This window comes from Xiphophorus couchianus, chromosome 14, assembly GCF_001444195.1.
Source record: "Xiphophorus couchianus chromosome 14, X_couchianus-1.0, whole genome shotgun sequence".
In the NCBI taxonomy this organism is placed as follows: Eukaryota; Metazoa; Chordata; class Actinopteri; order Cyprinodontiformes; family Poeciliidae; genus Xiphophorus; species Xiphophorus couchianus.
The window spans coordinates 7,626,759-7,651,738 of record NC_040241.1 but is presented as its reverse complement, the minus strand read 5'-3'; the positions used below and the strand labels follow the sequence as shown (position 1 = coordinate 7,651,738).

The window sequence follows — 24,980 nt, the reverse complement described above, 5'->3', positions numbered from 1 at the left end:
AAAACTGAAGAACAAACTCATGGTTAAACATGTAGATATAACAGCAAATGCAGTTTTAAAAGAAATAAAGAAAAACAAATTTGCGCAGCTAAGAGTACTTGTAATATTTTAATATCTGTTTTTCCTGTCATCAGTTTCCTTCCCCCACAATAATCAACATCACATAAAAAGATCTGTTCATCATCTTTGTGTAAAATTTTTGCTTTTTTTTTTGTCTTAAAATATAAAAATATAAATAAAATTGTGTTGTTTTTTTTTTTAAATTACAACAAATGTTCTAGAGTAAATTTGTGTCAAAAAATTCAAAGTTGCCTTATTTTAAAGAAAAATAATTTGATTTTAGCAGCTGTAAAAGAAGATTTATTTAGTTGGATTGAGGGCAAAAATGGCTTATTATTTGATAAAGAGTAGACTTCTAAGGTGCCAACCTGGAGTCGGTAGACTGCACAATATTCTGAAGATGTAACTGAAATTGGAGAGGGTTACATCTATGGATTAAATCTGTGTTTTGTAGAATTATGTCCAAAAGAGGATGAACCTTTTCTTTTGAATCAATCTTTTGAATGTTATTTGCGATTCATATTCATGGTAATCCTACAGCTTTATGGCATTCTAGTTGTTTGTATGTATGCGATACGATTAGATGTCTCAAAAAAAAAAAAAGCCACTTCCAATGTTCCTAATGTACTGTTTAGTTTCTGATAACAAAACCAAACAACAACAGAATAATAATCAAAGAATGTAACCAACAACAAACTCCCCGCAGTCTGGATTGAAAGGTGAGATGTCTGGACTTGTTCAAACATTCCTCCCTTCCTATTTGATTCTGTTTGATGTCGTCTTTACTTCTTGTTTGCCTTAAAATAGCAAAAGATAGTAGCCCCCTCCTTACCCCACCGCACATACACACACGTTGAGTCAAACGGCGCTTTAGAGCGGTGACATTCCACAACAGTGATTATCTCCAGTGACCAGTCTGCAGAGTGACTGTGGGAAAACTTTAGGCAGCAAGTGGTAAAGACGGGTATACACAAGGAGGAACGGATTTACAACGACTGAGGGCATCAGCGGTCGATGTGCCCGAAACGGCGCTGCCTGAGCCGGGGAAAAAATAAATACATACTGGCATTCACCAGCTGAAGCTTCTCACTCATTAGTTAGTCAGTTGTCATTGGAACAAAGAAACATCCCCAAACTGAAAAAACAAACCCATTTTAATTAGATAGTTTAGATTTTTTCTGAGACGTTTCCATCCTCGTGAGAGGTATTACTGGTCAACAAATACTTCTGCATTCTGCAACGGGGACTTGGATGACTCTAGGGCTTACTGTAGTGCTTTAGAGTTAAAGTTTTACCTCTTTAAGAAAGAGAATTCTGAAAAGTATGATGTGACTGCTTTGAAATTTTGCATACGTCTACACAGTACAAACATTTCATCTTTGTCTTTTTTTTTTTAAATCTTTGCCTGTTTTTGGAGGGAACCCCTTTTTAAAATAAATTGGCCTATTTATTTGGGAATCTTTGGAATTGGAATATATTGGATCATAATTAGACTGATTTATAATGTAATGAACTGAAATGCTGTTACGTTGTTTAAACCTGAAAACCAGATTACTGTAAAGACATCAGACAGCTAATAATAAGCAGACAGCTTTGGTCTTCTTGCTTATTGATTTACGGGAAAAAATTCAGGTATTTTCCAATCTAAATCCAACGTCCAGTAACTTTAAAAGAGCAGAAATATTTTCCCACTGATAATGTAGTAGAAAACATATTATTGTAACAAAAATATCTAAGAAATAAAACTTTCTGTTGTTTATACAAATGTATGAATAATTTTTTTTTTACATATCTGAGATAAACAAGAATAGATAATACCTAAGTGTAAAAATGCACAGATTTCCTTGGTTTTTTCCATATTCTTTAAATTTTCCGCTTGATTTCCTATCAGTTGTTCTATTGGATAGTCTTCTCTGATGGAGCTCTGCCATTGGTCGTCCATTCTTTCAATCACAGCGCGCGTTTGCAGTTGTGGGAGGAGCCACTTTCCTCGCTTGGGAAAGGTGCTGGGGTAAAAGTTTTCCCCGAGTTTTCGGCTGGGTCGCCGGTGCAGAAATGAGACCGGAAATGTTCGTCTCAGTCTCAAAAATAAAACAGTTGTTTTGCTCTATTTTTTTTTTTAGAAGAAATAAACTCCTTCGGCCAAATATTTGACCCAAAATATTTTTAAAGTATGCTCTAGTTCTATACCCAATTGTGACGAAATTATGCTAAAGTGCCTTTTTTTTTTTTTTTTGCGAACAGACTGACCGGATATAGCTAACAACATTGCCAATAACTTTATACAGGCCGAAAAAAAGTTTTTGCCCTCCCCCTATTCGAGCTCACTCACTCCGTTTTCCCACCATCCACTCGTTGTTGATGCCAGAGCGGTGATGGAGAGGCCAGAGGGACCGCTACCGGCGCCGCTGGGCTGCTAACCGCCGGCGCAGAGAAGCTTCGGTACGGAGCGGCATGGAGACCGTGGAGCAGCTCGTCTCCTTCCACCACATCCAGGTCCAGCTGAAGGGAGGCGCGCCTTGGGGGTTTACACTGAAAGGAGGACTGGAGCACGGCGAGCCGCTCATCATCACCAAAGTAAGCTAACGACACAAATGTTCTTTTTGAAAAATCGTCCCTCACACACAACTTCAGTTTGCTAACATTACCTCCGCGTCTCATTGTAATGACATTTTAAAATAGGGATACCGCTGCAACAATGCATGAATGTTATGACTTTCATCCAAGCACTTTTGTTACTGTTGGTTCTGTTGAATTTAAGTATTAGCAGACAGGTTGGAAAAATGACTGACTGCACTTGTGAACCGGTTTAACTGACAGAGCAATAACACGTTTTATTATATGTTTTACACATATTTAAAATATTTAAAGAGACATATCATTGAATACATTTTGTGCAGGTCATAAATCTGAAATTTGTTCAATAACATTTTGAAGTTAAATATCAGAATTTGAAGTATTTTATTTCTTCATTTTGATTCTTGCGCTCCAATGCACCATGAAATAACTGAAAAGGTCACTGTGACAGGTCAAACAGATGCTAACATTTTAATTGATCAAACTAATTGACTATTTTTGCCACTAACTTTGATGGATAAGTACATGATATGTGTACAGTGCACAGGAAAAAAAGTACATTTTTATGCTTTTGTAAAAAAGAATGCATATGTATTTGTTGTACACCTTTCAGCATTTATATGTTGGTTTATTTATTGATTGAATTGTGGTAATTCTTAAAAGGACTCCCTCCTCCAAGAGTTTCCACGGAAGTCCCCAGACGAAAGGGGACGTTGTTCCTGTCCATTATTCTCCTTTCAGTTCCAGGCAAAACCCCCAAAGTGTTGACAGACGGCCAGAACCACTTCACAGAAGACATGGCCTGGGGCAAGAATGATGTGAGGGGGGGGGGTTTGGTGGAATGGGGTTAGAGGGAGTCTGTAGGATGTGGGAATCCTAGAAATGAAAGATGCTGGTTATCTGATGGGGGCATTCTTAAAATATCTTTGCTTTTACATGGCTCTTGGATTACTTTAGTGAGTGGGTGCATACACTGTTCTTTACTCTGCAGCCATGCGGCATGACAAATGGTGTCGTGTTCCGAAGCTGTACGGGGGAAGTTTCAGGACTTGAGTCCATCTTGTTCTAAAAATAGAGGACGACCGAAGTATCCTCCTTGCCTCTTGAGGTGGTTCAGTCTCCGCGGGCGTTGAGCCACTGCAAACAAGAAACGTGTCTTTGAATTGCTGCAAGTAATTATTGCAGTGTGTGTTCTGCTGGGGGTGGCCTGGGCTGCCTTTTACCTCTGCTGCATCCCGCACACTTTATGGAGGACCTGCAGCAGCGGCGGTGGCAGCAGCTGTTGTGGTGGTGTAAACGTTGGCCGGTGTACGTTTTAGAATTCACCACAGCGGGGAATGGAAAGCCTGGCTCAGTCTTCTGGAAACGCCCGCGCGAGCACAACGAGTCGCACACAGTAACACGGCCCCTGGGAAAATGTGACTGGAGGGTTTGGTGGGGGGGAAGATACAAATCAGACTATGCTGCATGGCTGTTTAGTGTCCATTGGTTCATTGGCCTGTTCCACTCAGAATGCAATTGAGTGCTTGACAATGAGCAAATACGATTCAGAGAAGGGTTTCAGGTGTTTAATGGATAGAGAGAACAACAGACAAGCTCCAGCAGAGGTGTGTGTGTGTGTTGAGGACATCAGTCACACTGTCTCAGTCACGCACTACTGCTGAATGTCATCATTTCTGAATGGGACAAGTATGTGTGAAGTAGGAATCAATGTACACAGGAGGATAAAATCTGTTTTTCAATGCTGGAAAGAGATGATTCTGACTTGAACATAATGGATCAATCAGTACAACAGTATGTATAGTCATCATGTACCTTTTTCACAAAAATATCTGAAAAGTCAGCTGCGTATTTGTGTTCAGGCTCGGGCTACACCAATTTATCGGTGCCGATTTCCTTCATTTTGGGAGATCAGTGATCGGGCGATTTTTACATGTGAAGCTAATCTTATCCACTGATCTTATCTAGCTTGGCAAAGGTCTAAGAGTCAACCACTGTCCGCTTTTACTCTCCTGTTGCCAACTCAACAGGTTTCTTGCTATATTGAGCAACATTTTAGAAAATATTGGTATCGGCCAAAATCGGAATTGGCATGTGAAACTTTTTAAAAGATCGGTAATCGGCGATCGGCCAGAAAACTGCAATCGGTGCACCCCTAGTTCAGGCCTCCCGAGTTCATACGTTGCAGAAACTTTTGCTTCAGTTCAAGTCTACTCCAGGTTCAAGACTGCAATCTGCAATCTGAAGGCTTGCAATTGTGACACTCCTGCTGAATATTGCCATGAGGATGTCGATTATTATTCACCCACACTTTCCTGAGTTTCCTCTCTTCCTCACTGCGCCTCCACCACTCTTTTTCAGCTTTAATTTCTCAGTCACCTAGGTCTGCAACTAGCAATTACTTTAGTTATTGATCATTCTATTGATTATTCTGACGATTAATTGATTATTCTGACAATCAGTCAATTATTCTGGCGATTAGTTCGTTCAAACAAATCTGCACATTCTGCAGATTTTTCATTTAACCACTTAGGCCCTTTTAACACAATATTAGAAATACATTAATGATGTTTATAAACAGTAATTCTTTTTCTAAAAAAAAATTTAAATAAACATTTTGTTATCTTGAATGAACTAACATAGAGTTCCTTTAGTGAATTTGAATCTAGTGAAGCTAAAATTATGCCTTCGTCCATACCAACTCTGACAAACTTTACCCCCCACAGCATTTTTTTTGTGCAGTTTGAATTTTTCTATTCACATCTTTCACTTTTTACAATGTAACTTTTGTTAACTCTCTCAAATGTAGAAAGTTGCTTTATAACGGTATATATGTAGTCTGCTCTCGATGGTGGTAAACAGGCTGCTCCTTCTGCAGGAAAAATGCTAAATCAAGGTAATCGACCCAGAAATGCTGAAGAATTTTCCAACAGAAACTGTGTGTTTCCTGCCGTGTTGACGTTTCTGTGTAATTCGTCGACATTGTCAAAAAAATTCGAAGCTAGTCTTTCTGCAAATGTTGCAAAACAAACTTGTTTTGGAGGCAGTGACATGCATCAGTCACAGGAACAGTAGAAGACAAAAGCATCTATTCAGACCTCGGCGAGGACATTACAAACGACGCGAGCCGTCTTCAGGAGGTTTTCGGGATTATTCGTTTACAGTTTGGCATGCTGTATTTATCCTTCATGGCTTTGCTCTGGAGCTTCTGCTGCATGAAAGATTTCATGGACAGATTTTTTTCCGTTTGGCTTTTCTTCACATTAGCACTTTTCAATACCTAAACGTGGTTTGGTTCTCGGTTCTCATGAGAATATCCATGTTTAGGTTACTGATCCATCCTGAACCATTTCCTGTCTTAATGTGATACAGCAGGCCAGAGCCTCCATTTCTTTGCCAGCTAATGGATAAAAAAAGGTCAGTCAGGATAAAAATCTGCAAGTTATACTCTTATCGAGATGGGGAAAAAAAAGAAAATAATGGTCTATGTCTCTACAACTGTCTCGTAAGAGCACGTCTTTACTGGAGCGGGTATGCCCCACTTTCCCCCCCTTTTTTTAAGGTTGGTGCTCATGTGTGAGAGTGCCAGTTGCCCTCTCAGGATGTCCTGAAGACTCGGCGCGGGCGTGCATGGCCCTGCAGGACGGGGGAGGGGCAACTCCTGCAGCTCGAGACAGCAGAGGGATACAAGCCATTTGGTCAACATTCCTCTGGGAGCATAACTAATTACTGCAGTAGATTGTGTGTGTGCGTGCATGTCTGTGTGTGTGAGTCTAAGCGTATTTGCATACGCACACGACTCAGGCTGGAAAACTTCACTCCATACGGCAGCCGATTAGACGTACGATGACATGGTGAGTCTGGGGTTTTGTCTGCTCAATAAGTTACTCAGTCAGTCAGTCGCTGTGCTGCTCTCTCAGCCATTTAGTGAGCCGGTCAGTCTGTTAGTGGCTAGGATTTAGGTGGCATGTAGTGGCCTGAGTTTGCTTTGAAGATCACGGGCAAGTGGAAGAGAGAGTAAAATCAAGAATTTTGAGCAGCTAAAACAAGTAAGCAGCTTTTTATAGGATATCTTTTTCCCCTTTCTGGTGATATTAAGCAGCTGTAACTGTCACGTTGATTCATTTAAAAAGAATTCGAGCATTTCTGATTTGTCACTGGCTCGTTTCTTCATCTTATTGGTTTGGAATCAGCACTGAATGCAACATTCAACAGCTGCAATGTTATTCCAGTGGAAATCTGCTGGGTCTTGCCGCTGATTAGCTCAGGTCACTATGCTGCTGAATGTAAGTAGAATATAAGGTATGGTAATTTTATTTGTGTAGCACATTTTTAGTAACAAGGCAGTTCAAAGTGCTTTACATGATTTAGAAGGAAATACAAACAAAACAAAATGAAAAGAGACAAAGAGGTACAAAACTAAACTATTGGTTCCCCATGTGTAAGAGGAATAAGAATAAGTAGTCAATGATTTATAAACCAATAGGGGTTTCTCTTAATCTTAAGTTTGTTGTGGATCAGAGAGGTATAAAACTAATTGTTGGTTCCAGTTGTTCTGGGTTGACTTCTAGATTTGTACAGTACAGTATGAAGCTAAATGTTGTTTCTCCATGTTTGATTCCTGTTTTGGGTGGCTAAGTAAACTAACAGGAGTTTCTCTGGGTCTTGCTCCGATATTAAAAGTATAAAGCTAAATATTGGTTGGTTCTCCATGTTTGATTCTTGTTCAGGGCTGCTTTTTGTAAGTTTAAAACTAGATGTATAAGCCTCTTCTTCCCTGCTTGGCATAAGTATCACTCACAATACCTCACTTCAAAATGCTCTACAATGATGGCCAAGGCTGGGCTCACTTCAGTCAAAGACAAATGGAGACAGTACTCTTGAGAAAAGAAATCAGTAAAGAACAACTTAGGCTACGTCCGGACGTCAGGTCACCAAATTTAGTTGGAATATCTTGACGCAGTGTTACTTGATGTGCTATTGGCTGGAATTTGCAAAACAGCCAATCTAAGAGGTCCGTTTATTTTCCTTGGTGCTCTGAATTGAGCAGAACGAGGTTTACCAACCTAGATCTCTGTTCAGTTGAAGTGAACTCTGGTGCGGTTTGAATGCATATGTAAAGGCCAAGGGGACCAGAGACCGCTTCAAAAGCAGGAAATTGACTTTCTGGGTAACCAAAACAAACATGTCAGTCTTGCGCTAGTGGGAGTAATGACTCATGGTCTTTTACCAACGACCAAAGAGAAGTCCTACAACTGCTAAAATCTGAAGCTGCTCCATTTTTGTTTCACAAAGAAGGAAGAACGCTCATGTCTTCTTTAGAGGATTTTGTCGTTTCGTTGAGTGGTTCTTGGTGCGGCACCACCACAGGTGAGGTGGGGGAACAGGTTTTTCAAAGGTTTGGATTGTATGACGCGGAGCAGTGTGAAGGAGAACCAACCAACCGATCCAACCAAGTCTTGATTGCTAAATGTGATCACAAGAACATAAATTTCAAACTTCGCCTTGTAAAACATATTTGCTTTAAAACAATCAAAAAGCTACATTTTAACTGTCCATTTGGTAATTCGCTAGTGTATGTCAGTTTTTTCAAAAGTCGACTTTGCCTGTGAACAAATTATAACGGTGTATGTATGGATGTTTTCAAATCAAAGGCCTGCCAACAACTTACACATAATTAGCGTAAATAAAAAAAAAAAATCTAGTTCAGCAAAAATAGTTTTAAATCATTACAATCACTTCGGTTCAGTGTATTCTTCTATAGATGTTATGACTGTCCAGTAAAACAGTTAGCCTTTCTCACAAAGTGGTGCATATTTTTTTTTCCTGATAATTTTATGCCGTGACTCAATTTATAATATTGAAACAGATTTACTTTGAATCCCTCTTTTCTACAACTGTTTCTCCCCAACAAACATTGAAAAATACAACCCACATGCGGGTAGATCGCACTGTTTAATGCGACACAAATACACGTATGAAAGTATGTTGATCTGTGGAAATACCCGAGTGGGAGTGTTGTGTGTGTTTACTGACATACAGCGATGTAAGATGTCAGTCCCATGTGTTTCGGGGACATTTTTATGTAGATTTGTGTCTGCATTCAGAATGCGGGCATGATGAGCTCCTTTGATTATCGTGTTTAGCCCCTGTAAGCTGTCAACTCACTTTCATATGTGGTTTTATGATGTATTGAGCGCTCCCTTCTGATTTGTGTTGGGGTGGGGGTGGAGGGGACATATTTCTGTTTCTAACTGCGCTGTGGTCCAAAACTAACGAGGCGACATTCCCGTGGGACGACAGAACGTCAGGGAATATGAGAAGCACTTGTTGCTTGATTTGAGTCTCGCTTGCATATTTTGGTGTCGGGGCACTTTTTCCAGCCTAGTGGTTTCAGATTAGAGAAATATTTTCAACACCCGTTTTAAAGATGTTTTTATGGGAAACCTGTTTGTGCTGTTGCTTCTATGCGCCTGATTTCTCCAGCTGAGCTTTTTCAAACTAGCTTTTTGAAAGGAGCACTGTGCCTTGCTTTTGTCTACCCAGCTTTAGACATATTACCTTATTCCTAGCTAACGAAACTGCAGAAAGGCTTATATTTCATATATGAGTTGTTGACTCTTATAGGTGTCCGACATATAAAGTTGCAGGAAGCAGATTTCCACTTTCAGCAGCTATGAGACATTTTTAACTTAATTTTTCAGCTTCTTCAACAGAATCAGACAAAGATCCTACATCATCTGCGCCTAGGCATTAATGTAGTCAAATGTCGAGCCATCTGTTTCAATTGGTGTTTGGACCTCTAAGCTTTTTCACATAAATGGATTAACAGATCACCATTTGCCATCTTTTATGACAAATTATCCACCTTTGCGCATAGACGCACATGTCTAGATTAATTTAGAGATTGAACACATTTGTAAGCAATTCATTACATAAAAACCCCCAAGATGTACATCTTTGTACAAAAACGTCTTTGGAGAAATCAAAACCTTGCACCAGGGATTGTCTGAAACGTCCGTCAGAGCTCCCTGGTCTCCACAGAGAGAAATGGAGACCAAGCCAGGTTGGCTAGCCTGCAGTCTGTTGCTTTTCACATGTGGCATTCTTGTCGGTTAGCATGCAAATAATGGTTTACCCTAATAACAAGTAGTGGGACACTCTAATTTAATTTCCTTGTTGTCTTTTGAGTTCCAGTAGAAGATCACTGTAAAAACATGCTTCACAATCCCAACCAGCTGATTTCTGATCAGTACCAGCAGCAAAGTTAAAAGACAGCAGCCTCCTTTTATTCCTATTCTTAAAAAATATACAAAAAAGCACAAAAACTCCAAGGAAAGTTGAAAGGGAAATAATGAAATGATAATAATTAAATCTGGATCAATAAGCCTGGGCAAATGCAACAATGACAGTTTTTTTCAACAGAGTTTTCAAATGAAATGTTTTTCAGACAAACACTTGGCTGCTGGAGGAATGTTGCAGTGTGTGTGTGTGTTGCTGTGTGTGTGTTGGGTGGGGTTGGAATAAATGCATCTCTGATCTGCAGAGCCTTCAGCTGTTTCTCCCAGGCTTCGTCTGGAGGCTCACACTCACATACACACCCCTTCTCTATGTATGAGGACCCAACAGAAACCAGGCTTTTTGCACTCACACCCCTAAACTATCACAAACGTACAATCTTTTAAAAACAACTCCATTCTCCCAGGAAGCAAAGATGAGTCAGGATGCTTTTCGCTTCTGCTTTTCTTCTTTTTTGTGATCGTGTTCATCAGGAAGCAATCAGAATCAGACCGCAATCAGACCTCTGCGTAAATGGTTTACAACCACAAAATGACCCACAACTTCTAGAGAAGTCTGCGTGGATGCGTAACGGGAGCCAAGAGTGGTGGGATTGTGATGTGATGTGCTTCACTGACACAGACTTCTTTCATAATTTGATCATTATAATTTTCAGCCATTATTTACGTCCGGATTTACCTGATTTTTGACGCAGATTTACAACGCGTGTCTCCAGTCAGTGAAATAGAAGTTGAATTAAAAATGATCACAATGTCAGTTTATGCAGCATCGGCGGTCTAATTGGGTGCAATAATTGGTAGGTTATCATGCTTGAATTGTCACACTCTGCACATTGAGGATCTATTTGGCCAATTAGATGGATGTAAACATATAAAGACGCAGAAGCATGTTGGTTAATCAGAATCGATCATATCATCATTAAAGGTGTGGCTATCGATAGTCCACCGATCATAATCGGCCGATTTTTGTGAAAAAGTGTATGATCAGTGATCACCCATCATTGTCTCTTGTTGCCAATCACCCAAACCGATCACCTGCATCTCATTTCACAACCTGCATGTGCAGCTGATTGTTATCGATTTGTTGCTGCATGTTTGCGCAGCAACAAATCCTAAGTGATGTGGCGAGGAACTGTAACGCGCTGAGAGTGAATGGGAATGTTTGCATGTTCAGCCAAAGAAATACCTTGGGATTGAAGCGCGTCAAAATGCATCAACACAGCAAATCTAATATGACGTTTAAAAAACAAACATTTGACGGAGTTTGGCTACATCAAGGCTCACTGCAGGCAAAAAAAAGGACACCCGGAGCAACCAGATAGCAGGTAAAGCTATCCGGATTAGCATCACCCGGATTAGCATCACAGTCAGAAGGCTAAACAGGTACCCAAAAATAAATCAAATCTTCGAGTTGGTGGTGTAAGAAGCTGGTTCTGCTTTCACTCTTGGACCGCCGCTACGTGCTACGGGTAGAAATATTTCATAGACTGTGCGCCGTTTCTGCTCCACCCGCAGTGAACTCTCACACTGAACGTCTGCTTAAAGCTGCAACAGGTAACTTAAATAAATTTAAAAAAAAAGATTTTACATACGCATTAAAACTTTTGCTATGTAATAACATGAGATCATATCATCTCATGATGAGATGATTTTTTTTACATCTCTGAAAAAAAATAATCGATGCCTTCTCCCTGTGTTCTGCATAATTACTCCGCTCAGTCACAACCAGCCAATCAGAACCAGTATTAATCAGCTAGCCGTGCTCAGGAAGTTTTGATTAAATAACTCAAGATTGTTTATTTTGATGCAACCTGCATTTGACTCTGAATGAATATTTATTTTTTCTTGACATTATTTGATATAGGCAGTGCTGTGAGATTTATTTGACTTATGCATAATTTATGAGGACCGACTGTTAAATATTATTTTACTGATTGCAGGTTTTTCAGTTGTCTTTTTAACTGAATAGCTACTGTATTGTGCCTGCAAATATTTTGTAATTTAAGTCTAAATTAGGTGAATTTATTGCCAGATCATTTTTCCATTTTGCCAGATCACGTTGCAGTATTTATACCAAAAGCGAAAAATTAACAGCCAATCCAGGTGATCCAGGCAAAGATTGGTGATCGGCAAAGATCGGCCTCATGGTTGATCGGTATCGGAATCAGCAGCAAAAAACCTGATCAGAGCATCCCTAATTGCAGTTGTATATTTTCCTGATATGCTGCCTGTGATAAAACAGGGTAACTTGGCAGAAATGCATTCTTGGCACCTACTGAAGTCTTTGCCGAATTGAGGTAATATCCAAAGTATTGCTAGGAATTGACGTCTTGACTCCCCTGTGGTTTCTGAAAGTTCACCAACATGGTGAAAAGAGGAGTTGAAAGAGAATTAGTTAAGATTCCTCTGTGGAAAAATACAGTTTCCCTTTTAAAAGGCTTTTTACATTCATGTGCTTCCTTTTTTTTAAGGAAAAAAATAATCATCTTCCCACTGGAACAACTTCCACACTGAGGAGTGTTGCTGCCAGCTCAGCCCGGTAACGCAGAGGTGGAGTGTCTTTACTGGAAAATTGTTGGGGATTTTTCAGTTTCTGAGGGGCCGCAGTAGTCATTATTCATCCTAAACCACCTGGATTGTTGCCAGTATTTGATAAAAACAGTGTCATTTTGAAACAGATGGCGCATATCCAAATAATAACAACTGCATTTATTTAAAGATGTTTATTTGCCCCTTTACTTGCAGATAAACGTATAGCAAGTAAACAGGCAAGGTTGACCCTTTTATGTCATCTTAAGAATTTTTTACAGCTAATCCAAACTTAAACCTGGTTTTAGCTCCTGTTCCTCTGCCTTCCAGCGGCTGCACTGCAGCTGTTTCATTCAGCTCTCCGCCATTAGAAGACGTTTCTGTGCTTTTACGGCAGGTTATGGGGAACCTTTACAGACATGATTAGTGTACAGTCCTATGCATCTGTGTTTACATTTACAGTTTATGGTCATTTAGTTTTACCACAGACCAAAGGAAAATGCTGTACCACACATGCTTGCTGCATCCCCAAACACATTCCATGATACAGTGTGGTCCACGCTCGTGGCTAACCCAACAAGGGAAATTAAAGCCGAGGTTTTGACACAACAGTCTCTTTGTGTATTAGAGTCTGTCATGCTGCCATCCCTCCTGTTTGCGCTGTACGTACTCTGTGGCGTCTGTCGGAAACATCCTCACGTTCCTCCTTGTTTCTCTGAAGGTTCTCAGGGAAGGTTTAGTGTGAGTCAGAACTTCCCCTGTGCTCTCTTCTTGTTGGAACCGAGACCTTTGGATCTCCTAAGTTGCAGAAACAAAAACAGACAGTAAAGCAATTTTTTTGGCTTGAATTTGATCTTGTGTTTCTTCCCTCTGTGTGTATTTATATCTTTTCCAATCACTGCAGCCTGCAGAAAAGTGTCTAAAACTTCTCGTAGAGTTCTGCATGCACTCTGAATGAGAGTTAAAGTCTCTCTGTTTTTGATACAGGTTGATGTAAGGTTAAAATGGAGGAAAGTTGGATACATTTACGTGGATTAAGCGGGATAAAACGGTTACACATAGGAAAAGAATGAAGCGATTTTACTGCATTGAAAAAGAGATTTGGAGAGGAATTGATGTAAATAACAAAAAAGGTCTGGCGTCTCTTTAGTTCATTTCAATATGGCGGACTAGAGTACAGTTAAGCCTGTTCACCCCTTTGACATTGTGTACCTATGATTTAGAAAGATGTTCTGTAATATAATCCTAGTCCACTTTAAGGAAAATGTGGTTTTATGAATCCAATAAATAATATCAGTTTGGTTTGATCTGGGAGCACATTGTATCATATTGCATACAAGTCATGGATATCAGCACCAAAAACAAAAAATTGGTCACATATTACAAAATGTGACTTTTGTAAAAAATAACAAAAACTTTTTTTACTTATTTGTTGGAACTGTCATTATGTCGTGACAGTAATTTTTTAGATAATAATCTGTGAAATAATTTACCTTTTCTGCCTTCTTTCTCCGCTAACTAGAAACAACCAATCAGAACCAGGGGGCGGGTCGTAGCGCTGTCGATCATGCCCCTGTGAGCCTGACATGGTGGCCATGCTAAGAATAGTTAGCATGGCCATCGATGATGGCCGATAAATAGTTTTCCTGCAAGTTGTTTCTCCACCAGTGGCACATTTAACAGCGCGTTCACGAGGTTGATTGACAGCACTTGGACTGATTGGTTGTTTCTGATCGGGAATGGTGAATTTCTTCAGACTGTAATGGCAGCACAGGGAGGAGGTGGAGGAGCTCAATCTTTTCATAGGTTGTCTGTTTTAAATTATGCTGTGACAACATGGTGACAGTTTCATCAAATATGTGAAACGCATATTTTTAATAACGGTTACATGCTGCAGCTTCAAAACAAAGTTAGCTGGTTGAACCGCAGTATTATTTTGAGCGAAGTGCTCAAGTGATCACTCGGAGTTTCTTGCGACTGCTCAAAGACCTCCGATGTTCCAGGGTGGCAGTGCTTCTTTGATTTCTCAAAAATAAAGATACAATTCAATATCTATATTGAGACATACCAGCAAATCATGAAAAAAAGATTCCTAGGTCAATAGGTGCACTTTAAGAAGTTAATATTTCACCCATACTGAAATGGTGTGTGTCAGGAGGGGTGTCAGAAAGAAAGATAAATGGCAACACTTTCATGGAGATTTTTTTTTTTTCAAAGACACTGATGGATCAATCCTGCTCCCAACAGGCCGCCGACCTTTTAACCCAGGCTGTTGTCGTCGCTGATCACCGGATCTAATGGCTTCCATAACCCACCAGAAACACACAGCCGGAGGCCATTCACAGGGGTGTGCGTAAGCGACCCTGTGGACGCCCTATAGTCCTATAGTCCACGACATAACGTCCCAAAAATTCAGTGCTCATAGATGCAAATTTGTGAAGTTGAGACTGTGCTTGGCAAATGGTGTAAGAGCACCAAGCAGTGCACAAACGTCCTTTTGTTCCTCTGAAGATATGTTTAGCTCTCAAAACTTTCCAGACTGGGGTTATTGGAAGAGCTCCTGAATAGCAGAGAGTTTGTATTTCTGTATTTGCCTTCGAGATGCAGTTAAGAATCACCCTTTTGATTGTGTTCCCCTTTACTCACTCAGCAGTTATGTCCTGGCTGCTCTGCCACCCACTTGTTGGCAAAGGATATTTCGGCCTACTGAAGTTACAGCCTTACGTTATTTCTGTAACCTTGGTGACGTTTTATCTGCACTATTTTGTGGGTGTTGTTCATTTCTCTCTTTTGCGGTTTTTATCCATTTAATACCTGGCTTTTGTTTGGTACAGAAAGCAGTCATCTACCACAGGATGGTTCAAGCTGATTGTCAACTGATACTTGCCTCGGGCTTCGTTTGCAAATTTATAAAGAGAAAAAAATTTTCTGGGTCGGCATTTTGCTGAATCCTTAAGCTACTGTTAGCATATTTCCTGTTTTGATATGACTTGTTGATCCAGTTGTCCCAATTCTTCATGTGCAACAGAACTTTCAGAAAATGTCTCTCCTGCTTCATTAACAGAGTGCTCCCTTTAAACGTCTTACAATTTAATCATTAGTTTTTCATCTGCTCTCCATTCACCAGCAATTACCGTGTCTCTTTAACGCCCTTAAAAGAACAGTAAAGAGTTTTGGTAAAGAGATGCAGTTAAACAAATCCATGTGTATGTACTGTAGTACTTTTTGCAACCTATTACAAATATTAATGTGTTGTTGTTGTTAGAAATTTGCCACACAAAATATAGCTGCACTATTTTTTGGAAATACTGCTGACAGATTTAAAGACAGAGTAACAATTAGCTGCATTTCCACTACAATTGTGAGCAGAAAATCAACAATTTCTCATTTGTGGTGTTTTTACTGAATAAGAGATGCATCTCTTTTTAGATCACATGTAAATCAGTTTGTTTATGTAATTAAAAGCCAGCCACACCATCCTCCTCCTACCACTTCCTGTCATCACCTTCATGGTTTGCGCCAGTGGCAACATCCGGTAGTTGATCATGTGACTTGTGTGATGCGAAAAAAGTGTTTCCATTGCGAACTAAACCAATGTTGATACAGCCAAAAAACCACCTCATCCTAGAGCTAATACTTTTTATTGAAAAATGAGATTTTTTCCAAAATTGCTGTGTTTCCATTAAGCAAATTAACTTTCAAAATGTCAAATTGCTCAGCTGTACGGTCAATGGAAATACAGCGACTAACAAGTATTTGGAAATGACTTCATGATGAACTTCTGAGCCAATCATTTAGAACCAGGATACTTTCCCTTTAAGTATTTCATGACAAAATCCACGTCTCTTTAGATATATTGTTCCAATATATATGGTTGGCAAGAGTCTTTCTGTCTCTTGCCAGCCAGACGTTGAAAAAAGGTCAGATGTCGCAGTGTGAGTGTCAGGCTTGTGTGGGTTAAGAAGTCATCCAAGTGTTTGTATGTGACGGGGTTGTAGCGGTAGATTATGGGAGTTCAGAGCCATGCTACGCCGTATGATGGATGGGATCTAAGTGACAGGTTCGCGTTTCGTCAGGGTCGGGGGTTAGCGCGGCTCTGCTGTGCGGCTCTCCAGAGGGCTGCGGCTGATGGCGCTTTGATGTTGCCCGCAGCTCGGAGACGGTAACGAGGGGCTTATTTTAACAGATTAAGTTTGACTTTAATGGCATTAGTGGAGCTTAAGGTGGTAGGAACGTCTTTGGTGCAAAGCGGTGGGGTTTCAGCAGGGGACTTTTCCCTGAGATCACTTGTCAGTCAAACAACACAGATGACACACGACTTCTAACTGTTTTTAAATCCATCTTTCTGCCTTTTCTTCTCCATCTTTTCATCCTTTGTGTTGTTGGATCCCTTTTATCTCTCTATAAAGGGCATTAAAGGGCATTAAGCTAATAAACTGACGACAATAGTTTCTTTAACAAGGGAGTTCAAGCCTTTCTTTTAGCTGTTTGTTTTACATGCGGTATTTCACAGCCACTCGTGTAGATTAATGCATCTGTGTGTGTGTGTGTGTGTTTTGTTTTTTTAACGCAAAGTTTAGGCGACATCTTATTTAGAAAATAGTAATATTTAGTCTAATTTCTGCAGTGCAGCCTAGCAAAATATACAGATGAAGAAGTCCAGCAGAAAGTGACTCCGGGACATTTTAAATAGTCTCCAAATCGGCTCTGCATTGAAAACAAACAGAAGAAGTTGGTGCTGCTGCAGTTCAGATAAATGCTGGGTCGGTGTGGCTGTGGAGGAATGCCCACTCCGCTTTCTTTAATGTCAAGTGGACACATCTGCTCACGGAAGTAAAGGCTTTGAGTAGAAATGGGCAATATTTTTTCATACTAGATATGATTTTATGACTTGCACAAAATGTATTCAATGTATTCATATCTTTAAATATGTGTAAAACAAAAGACAAAAACTTGTCATAATATTTGCATAAAAAGGACTTAATTTTACCAGCAGATTGTCTTAAAATTGCAAGAAAAGAAGTTGTTTTTAATGAGAAAAAACTTGAACAATTAATTTTCATAAAATTGCCTCTTTATTCTTCTAACGTTCCAACTTCAGCCTGGCACTCCTTTGACTGCATTTTGACTTTATTTTCTTAAATAAAGTCTCAGCCTGATTCTTCTATTTCGACGTAGAGTTGACTTGTATTCAAAGTCCAAACCAATAGAAGCTGTGAACCATGCTCGTCAAACAAGATGGCCGACCTGGACGTGCTGGCGTCATTCTGACCTATGAAAACCCAAGGAGTGAATTGGTTAAAAAAAAATCCAGATTTTCCAAAAAACCCAAAATTTTATTAATCTATAAATACGATTAATCAATCAGTCCAGCAAAACTATCATCTCTATTCATAAATGCTTCACGTTTCTGAGTCGCAAGTCATGTGGGGAATTTCCGATTGACATTTTATGTCCCACGTTTTGGATTTGGTCGTTTGAGGTGAAGTATTTGTCTATAACGTGTCTCAATCCTAGTTAACGTCATCCCACTCATGACGTCTGAAATCGATACAGGGAATAAACGCAGCTCCTCTGCCTGAAGGAAAAACACAATGTAATCTACAAGATAAAACTTTGCTGTCATTTATTCACATGCTGGTCTTCCTCCATGTGATCGCGCTCACAGGATCGGTCTGTGGTTTCCAGTCTGCCCGCAGAAGGTCATAAAACAATAAGTGACTTTAAAAAAGTCAGGGTTGGGATTTTTCCCCGCCCTCTAGCCTGTTCTCGTTTAGCTGGTTATATTTTCTTCATGTTCTGTCTGTTCCACTTCACTTATTTCACCCGTTCCCCCTTCTGTCACTCCGCCATTGAATTTGATCCAACTGTCGGTGACCCGAGGTCTCCGCTCTCCTACGAGGGCGTGTTGCTGAAACCTCATCCCCAAAGGGAGTGGGGGCCGTGGAGGAGCTTATCCGTCCGGGGGCATCATTGTCTCATTTTGCTCCTCTAGGCGTTTCCATGGGAAGGCCGTTTGAGGACAGTTGCAACACCCCGGATCAACGAAGCGCCACTGCAGCGCACATGCAAACATGGATCTGTCTGCTGGTCGCTTTCGTAGCGAGCGTGGGAGCTTTCTTTCCTTTTCCATCTCGACGGCTCCCCTCCTCCCGCCCTGATAAAGAAGGCCTTGTGTGAGCGTGGGTGTGAGGAAGCGAGGAGAACCTCACATGGCTCAGACTGGAGGGCAGAGGTTGAGGAAGGGTGTGTGTCTGTGTGTGTGTGGGTGCGTGTTTTTGGGAGCAGTTGTATAAGAAAGTGGAGCTTGTTTTTCCATACATGCAAGACATGAGGAACGTTATCCTATAGGTGTAAGGAAAAGGCTCTTAGAAATGTTTAGTGCCTTTTTTTTAACATGTAGAGCTTAAATGAATGATTAGGACCTCATTATGATTTCCTGAAAAAATAAATGAAATAAGTTGAACTGAATCCACAGAAAAACCATAAAATCTCACCAAGTATTTTTAGTTCAAATATCTTAGAACACTTGAAATAAGACAAATTCACGTACAAGTAACTTTTCAACAAAATATAGGAGCTTGTTTGAAGTCAGTAATTCCTTAATGTCGATGAAAAGTACTATTTCCACTGGCAGACTTTTTCACTTTTATCAAGACATTTTCCCACGTTGTAAGTGAAAACATCTGAAAGTGGAAATAGTACTTTTATCAATACTAAGGAATTATTTACCTAAAACAACTCCTATATCTTGCTGAAGTATTAATAGTGAATTAAATTAGTCTAAAATATTTGCACAAGAAACCAGAGAAAACTAGTTGATGAGATTTTGTGTATATAGCACGAAATGTGAATATTTACTGAAGAGGCCCAGAGAAATGTGTTGGTAACAGAAATCCCCTCATTTTTAGCTCAATGGCCTTTGGCTGTAAAATACTGCTGATGTCTCTATGACTACGGAAGCTCACATAGTGCAAAACAAAAGCACGTTTTCAAAAATTAAAAATTCATTAGTAGCAAATTTGGTGATAAAATTGTTTTTTCACCCAGTCCTGGTGGGCAATCACTTTATCCAATCTTTTCTGCCGTTTTGTCATTCTCCTTTTCTAGGTAGGCCATGTATAAACTGCCTCACTATCGCCCTCTTTGGACTACTACTGGAAACTTTATATCTCATAGTAGAGCACAGCTAAAATACAGTGGTTTGAATTGGAGGTTGTGCTTTTCTGTAAATGAATGCAGAGGGTAATGCCAATCTGTTATCACACCTTATTCCCACTGAACATGGCCAGGATTTCTTCTTGTTTAAGCTCAACTTCCATTTGGATAGTTGGTAGTAACCCCCTCACCACATACAAACTCTGAGTTTATGTTTCATTCCCAGTCCTTAGCCTCGCTCTGGAGAAATCGCCACACATAGAGCAACTCCAACTTGGGGCAATAAACTCCCCTGAACGGTCAGTGGAAATAATGGCGAATTTAGGAGCTGTCCAAACAGGAAACGTGGGGAATAACCTTCAGAGCTTTTTGAAAGAAGTGATAGTGAAACCTTCAGCTCCCCTACTCATGTTTCTGCACATATTTTACTTTGGGGACATGGTCATTATTCATGGGAGCCCAACAGACAATAGCAAAAAATGGCTGCCGTCATGTCATGGTTTTCATGTCTTCATTCAGTGTTTTTCTTTCATTTTTTGTCTTTACCAGTCGTTTCCATCGTTATGTTCAGAGAGAAATGAATGACATCGGTGTTAATTTTGACTTGTCTGGTTAACTGTTCACTCACTTGGAAGTGAGTAACAAGGCTACGCAGAGCTTAATTTCCTCAGATGTTGGTGTTGAGCATGGCTGTAATAAACAGGAAGTGGAGGATGAAAAACCAGCATGGACCACAAGTCTCAGAAACATGAAGAGAGATTGTCAGGAATGTGTTAATATCAGGCAACTTGTAATTGTCAACTAGCATTGACGATGTTACATGCTAACGTATGCCAACAGCGGGAAAAAGCCAATCAGTCATCCAATCCATCTCGCTACATGAGAAATTGCTCTGCAAATGCGTTTCCTTCTGCCTTTAACTTTTTTTTGGGAAAAGCTGACAACTGGCTCAAGCTAACATAAAAACGTTTTGTTAATAAAATTGAGGAAGTTATCTCGAATTTTGACATTTCCATCAACCTTTTCTAATCCGATACGTCAAAATACGCATTGATGGAAACATGGCTACCGTGTGGCAGAAAAGTAACACTGATCATCATCGACCAAGAAACCTGATTCTTCACAAGTCAGGAAGAATGTGTAGGGACCCACTGACAGTAGCTGATGGATACAGACCCATATTTCCTCCACCTGAAAGGCTTCATGCTAACTTTCATCGAATGAAGCACCCCAACCGCTTACCCTCGCTGTTACTGTAACATTAAACCCAGTCATTTACATTAAATCTATTCATTTATGTTAACGTGTCTCGATTATTGGCCTCGTAGGCAAGTCCGGCTCCCACAGCGTCACTGTGTAAACAGATAGCGTTACTATGACGCAGGAAATACAACCACACATACATGCATGTGACCTCCAAAACATTTCTTGTTACACATTTGTCTTGTTCATTATCTCCATCACAGTTCCACAGACAGCTGTTACTAACCTACAGACCCAGGCTGATCACTTTTACTACGTAGTCTGTGATAGAGATTCAGAAGATTCAGGGTTTTGTTTGTTTTTGTTTATCTACCTACCTCTTCCCTCCATCTTTTTCAGAAATTGGCACTGTACCATGACACAAACCCTCAAAAAGCAGCTCCTTAAATCTAAATTTGAAAGGGTGTGTCTGATCTGTGCATGTTCGAGCGTACAGAGAGGGCATTCTTTCACATTTCCCATGTGCCGGGGCTGACCTCACCCAGTCTGGACATCCCACGGCACAGACGGCAGCATGGCACAGACTCACACACACCTAACACTAGGCAGGCAGACAGGCAGGCAGGCAGGCACATTGGTCAGGTCATTTGCTTATTTTATGTACACTAAGAAGAAAACCTCCTTTCACCAGATGTTAACATTAAAAAAACAGAGGTAGGCTGGTACTTATCATCCTCGGTGATTATTTGGCCCACGAGTTGTTTCTGTGCTTTGTGTGCATACAGTTGGTGTATGCTCTGCTTTGTGACTTTTTTGGGGGGTTGCTGTAGGGGTTATTAATGACATATGAATGAAAGCACATGTTGTTGGGTACGGTTAATGTGTATCTTTGGCTGTAGCTTAAAAACTAACACTTGTCCGATTCAGATCTGTATTCATTTCCAAAAGGGCAATTCATTTTTACAGCAAGTCATAGTAAAAACAACAACACACCGACAATTAATATTCAATTAGAGGGCATGGCACTAAACTCTACTGCTTCAAACGATGGAGGTTAAAAACACAGAACCTGTCATTCTGCTGGTAAGACTAAAAAGTGAGCAGTAGGTAATGCAATAAATACATAATATTTAAAATTTTAAATCCCTCACTTTGAGACAGCAACACACACAACTTTTTCCATCAACTACAGTTATTTAGCCATTTCGTCCTTTCCTCATTGATTCGTTCAAACATGGTTGAAAATCATTGCAATGTTACTTGAAAGTTTGAGGAATATTTTATAAATCTTCAAGAAATCTTTAACGTGTACCAGGTGTGTGTCTTGATCCACAAGGGGGTGATAATTCACCTAGTTGCTAACTAGCATGGGGCTTTTCAAGGCCAGGTTGAGTTTTACAAAACCATCGTAGAAAACTGGAACTGACCGGTCATCTGTCTCCGTTGTTTACAGTTTGCTAGGAAACAATTACAAAGTGGAAACTTTGGCCATTGCTGAGCAAAGGCAATGTGTGTGTGTGTGTGGGGGGGGGGGTTGCATGTGTTTGTGTGTGAAATAGGGGTTTGGGGAGTCTACTAGAGCTGACTGAAAGGAAAGAATCATAATTGATTGTGATTATTTTGGTCAATACTGTCATTAACATTGTGCATTTCATTCAGCTAAGCAACAAATTTGTATCTGTTCCAAATTGGTGTCGACTCTTTGTTTTGATATGACTCTTTGATGATGGCACTTTAAAGTTAATTGAGCATGAACTAAGGTGCTTCACTCACTTTGCTGCACTTTGCTTCAAGTGTAAAGCTTTTAAGGACTGGAGTTTCAGCTACACTCAGTTTATTCCTACAATTATTCTTAGTTTTACCTAATTCTGTGACTTGTTTAGACATGCTGTTTTCAGTCTAATTGTTTACTAAATGAGTTTTTTTTTTCTTTTCTTGATCAGCATTTAGTGAAATAAATAAACACATTGTAAAAATGTGATTGTCGTTCAACATATTTTTAAAAAGATGTTTGTGATCTTAAAAAATGTTGTAAACATTTAGTGGCCAATGTTTACAACATTCAGCCAGGAAATGGGCAGAGAGAGGTGGATAGGACTGTCATTTTAGTAGAAATATTGATATTTTAGCAATATTTTTGCTTGAAACGCCTTTCTGTGCCCTTACCATTCTAACTCAGGAACTTGCATATTTAAAGATTTGAGCAGTAAATTCAGATTTTGCTTTGCAAATGTTTTCCCACACCTTGAACTTTTCAACATTTCGCCAGGTTTTAGCTAAACTTTGATTCATGTTATCAAGATTTTATTTGACAGACCAACAGAAAGCAATGCATAGTTCTGAAACTGAAGGGCGATGATGATTTCCAACTTCTTTCAAAGAAAATTAAGATCCGGTGCAACCAACCGCCTTCTCGACTCACCTTTTGCACCTTCTGAGTATCAAGACACATTCCTGGATCCGTGAGAAAGGAGTGTCCAGCTCTGGAAAGTTAGATCAACACATTTCACATTTCTTCCCCCTCTCTCTCTTTTTTTAATCTAAGACTCCTACATTAAATCTTTTTTTTATTACATGTGCCACCCACATGACCAGGAATCTCAGGAAAAAGAGATCTCGGTGGGGTCTTCCTGGGTGAAGTAAAGGGCAAACAAGTAAATGGAAAAAAACAATGACGGCTCATTTTCCGGGACCCCACACCGCGTTCCGGCAAAACCTTAAAAAGCAGGCCTTTTGTGTGATGCAAGAAGCTTACGTTTTAGCTGCCAGAGTTAATTTTATTTACCGGCAACAACTTTAAACCTCACTCTGTTGGAAGTCGGGCCTTGGTTTTCTGTCTGGAGGTGTTTGTTGTCGAGCGGCAGCAGCGGCTAACAACTTCCATCCCCTCCAGAGAACGGGGTTTTGGTTAATGACCTCATCAGCTCGCACGTAGCAACATACGCGCCATAATCAACTCTATTATTACCACTCTCTAATTATGCCCCACATGTCTGCATGCTGGGGTTGAGTATATAAAATCCACAGGTGTGTGTGTGTGTGTGTCGGACAAATTACAGCTCGTTCCCCTGAGGTCGTCTCCTCCCTTCCTTCTTTCTTCTCTGCCGTTTCCTCTGCCTTCTCTGAATCATTTGTTTGAGCCTTGATACCTTCTGGTGCCAGTTTTACGTTCAACTCATCCTGCCTCACCTTCGTGTGCCTCCACCCCCCAGCTCCCCCCCATGGTTTCGTTTCCGTGGGAAACCGATGGATTATTTTCAGAGCTTAACGGTACATTGATAGTTTTAGCAGGACCGGGAACTGACCCCCTCCTGTGTATTTTGTAATCTTCCACCAACAGAGTTTATTTCGTTGGTGCTACATCTGTTGCATTTCTGCATAATGAAAGGTCATTTTATCGCTCTGGTGTTTTGAGGGTAAGAGTGTGTGTGAACAATATTCCACATGATGAGTAGCGATAAACAGTCGCCCACTGAAGCCCTTTTTGGCCTCTGGTTTGTTTTTAGAGTGAAAAGCTCATTAGAAACAAGTGAAAATAAACACTGTCGAATGCCTTCGACTCAGCCGGTGCCTTTCTTGTGTGTCTGTAGCTTTAAAAAGAAAAAAAAAAGTGACTGGAAAGGGTTCAAAAACAAACGGATTAGAGTGCTTTTTATGCCGCTATGTTTCTTTCTAACTTTGTTTGTCGTTGCTGTCCTCAGTTATAAACATGTTTTTTGTTTATTCCATTTTAATAATAACCATACACATTCTTTTGCAAAAATGAATGAAAACCTTATTTTTAAGTGATACAGATTTCTCAAGTGTTTAGAAACTTCTGCGAAAATACCAGTGCTGTCGGGTTTTAACTTTTGTACTCCATATTGAGCACAAGTGTTATTGTGCTACTGTTTTATTTTCACTATTTCAACTATATTCAGTCGTAATCAACAAGACATATCAAAACAGAGAGAAAATATTTGTTGCTGGAATGTCGTTGGAATAAGCGCAATGTAGTGTTGATAAAATATAGAGTGTTGCGTTTCTGCATTTTAAAGCTGCTTTAGTTTTTAATTTTTCAATACAAAGCCTTGATTTTGACAAAGAAACTGATTCGGACTCAGTATTAGAAAATTCTCTTTCATTATTGGTATTCATTGGTAGCAAGGTGTCCGC

The 24,980-nt window shown here is 40.0% G+C and overlaps 1 protein-coding gene across 1 annotated transcript in view; it reads left to right on the top strand.

Moving 5' to 3' along the window:
• Nucleotides 1–2,358: 2,358 nt before the first annotated feature.
• The window catches only part of shroom4 (shroom family member 4), a 68,480-nt gene continuing 45,858 nt past the window's right edge, over nt 2,359–24,980 (top strand). The window contains exon 1 of the mRNA XM_028038376.1: nt 2,359–2,637. Within this exon, the coding sequence (XP_027894177.1) occupies nt 2,515–2,637 (123 nt within the window). The 5' untranslated portion in view covers nt 2,359–2,514. The remainder of the gene's footprint in view (nt 2,638–24,980) is intronic.